Below are 2812 nucleotides of genomic sequence, written 5' to 3'. Positions count from 1 at the left end.
TCTTTCATCAGAGCACCACTGATCTCATAGTTTGGGTTGCCATACATACCTAAAACCACGTCTGTTCGTCTCGCGATCGTGGCCATTGTCACTCACCCGCGAGGATTCCTTTAGTCATGTCGAACTCGGTGCCTTCATAATGGTCACGGTGGAGATCGAAAATTTCATTCATTGTAACAGGTCTATCGACCGCCACGGAAAAAGGGTAATCATAAGGGTCCTCGTTATTGGGGATCTGAAGACCAGCGTTGAGGAAATGCAAGATGAGCAAGATTCTGCCCCAGCATCAGACCTACTCCCTGTGAAGGGGCAACCCTATCGAAAACCCTCCATTGTCTTAGCGAGGCGTAACGAGGAAGGGCAAGCTTACCCGATACGACCTTGGACCAGTCAAATGTGCCTTCCCCTGAAAATCATCATCTACACCCTACCAGTTGTGGCTCACTAGACACCTACCATCCCACAATCCCATCGCCTTGGTTTTCTCAAAGAGACCTTCAGAGTAAATGAACTCATCAGGAGCATTAGTTTTCACTGCCTTAATAATGGCGTTATTCGCTACCACCGCAACATGGTCATCGGGCACCTATGTTGTATATATTCCAACCCTCTCCTACTGACGACCACTCACCCTCTGGGCGACCCAGAAAGCACCCTTATTGCCGTCCCCTTCAATCTCGAAGACCCATGCCTCAGTGTCATCAATGATCGTAATAGCCTCAGCAGAGCCATACCTACATCCAACAACGCCTTTCTCCTCTCACCCTTCCCACACAGGCTCCCTTACTCCTCTCCAGCGAAGCCATACTCCTGTGCCAAGGCCCCTATCTTATGAATAGCACAGCGAGCAGTCTCACAGCGCTCCATGGCAATGGCCATCAGTGGGGCGATAGTGAAAAGGGCGGTACCTGATGTTAAAGGAGGAGGAGGAGTGGGATAGGATCACTGCCTCGAGAGCACACCTAGTGTTGGAATATATGTTTGCTTTCCTCAGCTGAGCTCAGTAGCTCCCTAACTACATTGTGAACATTTACACACCATTTAGAGTAGCATTGTCCAAAAACCCACCATAATTTCTCCAAAAAATTCTTCACAATTTCCCTTTTGTCACCAACACACGTAGTTGACCATGTGCGTCTATTCCCACACTGAGTACCCCTACCTTCCTTTCCCGTGATCTCGTCCTTATGAGTGACCTCCTGGACAGCCAAAGGCTTATTAGCAGCCGTAGTACTCTCACCAATCGCAAGACCCTACCCTCACCATAACACTTCACCAAGGCAGCTCATCTACTTACTTTCGAATTGATGAGAGGATATGACGACTCCCACAGTGCATAGGTCTCCCCCTCGCTCGGGACGTAGCCCAGAGGTGTGGATTCGTTTTGACCTAAACCATCCCTATGGCATCCCCTTCATACCCAACAACCCTACCCGGCAAAGGTTCGTAAATATCGGCCCGGCCCTTAGTAACGACCCTCGGGTAGAGAGAGTGGATATTATCGAAAACTGGCCTAGGGCCTGTGCCGTTGCCCCGAGGGACATAGGCTATACGATTGTCACAGTTCATGCAATCGTTGGCATGGGTCGCTACGGGGTACCCAAAGGTAGTGGCCTTTCGACCAAAAATCATACTTGTGCATTTGTCACTATTGCTGTCGAGATACTCGGCACGTCTAAAGAGGAAAAAGTGAGACTAATAAGAAGAACTCCCCGTGGGTGCCTACTTGAGGGCTTCCAGGTCAGCGTCTGAAGACGCAGTGCCTACAGTTGCCAAGGCCACAGTTGTGGAGATCAAAGAGCGGTAAAATGTCATGACGGTAGGAGAAAAAAAGATCTGTGACACGGATGTCGACTATCGCTCTGCACGCGTGCACAGCACGCATGCCCAAGATAGGGAACAGACTTTCTTCAGCGACAAGAAACACTATAACGGGAAACAGGCGGAGATAATAAGAAGGCCTACTTATACTTCTATAGCAATATAGTCACAAGATACCCAGATGTAAATGCGGAAGAGACCACATTAAAAATCTCGATCGCCCTGGAATGCCTGTGATCACTGTGCGGGTGGCGCTACTGGGAAGAAGTCCTCCTCTACAACTGCTTTGACCCAAGCCTCTACGTGAGTACTGAAGATTACGTTACCGAAATATGGTTGGTTGTGATTATGCGAGAACAACAGCAGTTGTACAAAGTGAAGTGAGCAAGGCGGTCTCCCGCGTCACCGAATTCCGCTCAGTCCGCGCGAATTCTCCACATAGTTCCAAAGCCTCCAGCTTCCACCTATCATACCACACCTCCGTCTTCTCCTGCACCTCCTGTATGACCTCACCCACCTTATCAATGTGACCATACACCCTCAGCCGCCTTTTGTGAAGTTAGAGGTACAACCCGAAATTGATATTCTAATCCGCGAAATTCATTTTCGCCTACCACCGCCAGACTAACATGCACACCCGCGAATATGATAAACCCCTCCTGAAAGGAAAAGTACACTTTGATCTTTCTTCTTCTAAAACTCCGCTCGGGGTGAATTCAACTACGGTAAGTGCTCTACTGTTGTCGTCATCATTGCTCCTAAATCCCAGGCCGATCGCCCTCCACGATTTATCGCGTCTCTACTGATAACCGGGCGTGACTTCTTCTCTGCCCCCAAAAAGGATCCTCCCCTTTCCCTTTCCTCCTGAGCTGTCGTGTATATCGCGGGACACCCACTAGGGTTGCTGTGTATGCTCGAGATAACGATACTCATAGAGGATGAAGACCACAGGTGATGCTTATGAAAGTGAATGCTAGACTCAACAACGATG

At 49.2% G+C, this 2812-nt stretch overlaps 1 protein-coding gene across 1 annotated transcript; it reads right to left on the bottom strand.

Annotated features, from left to right (window-relative positions):
• Positions 1-88: 88 nt before the first annotated feature.
• Positions 89-1826, bottom strand: Pmar_PMAR020314 (conserved hypothetical protein; the record flags this gene model as incomplete). The annotated part of the gene is made up of 9 exons (XM_002776890.1): positions 1727-1826; positions 1434-1675; positions 1298-1389; positions 1163-1253; positions 788-908; positions 632-734; positions 457-586; positions 297-406; positions 89-235 (listed from the first exon to the last, which is right to left on the bottom strand). The coding sequence occupies exons 1-9, from the start codon at positions 1813-1815 to the stop codon at positions 89-91; spliced, it is 1125 nt and encodes a 374-aa protein (XP_002776936.1). The 5' UTR covers positions 1816-1826.
• Between the last annotated feature and the right edge of the window lie 986 nt (positions 1827-2812).

The sequence above is a fragment of the Perkinsus marinus genome (assembly GCF_000006405.1).
Source record: "Perkinsus marinus ATCC 50983 genomic scaffold scf_1104296952932, whole genome shotgun sequence".
Classification (NCBI taxonomy): domain Eukaryota; phylum Perkinsozoa; order Perkinsida; family Perkinsidae; genus Perkinsus; species Perkinsus marinus.
This window is presented reverse-complemented; position numbering and strand designations above follow the sequence as displayed.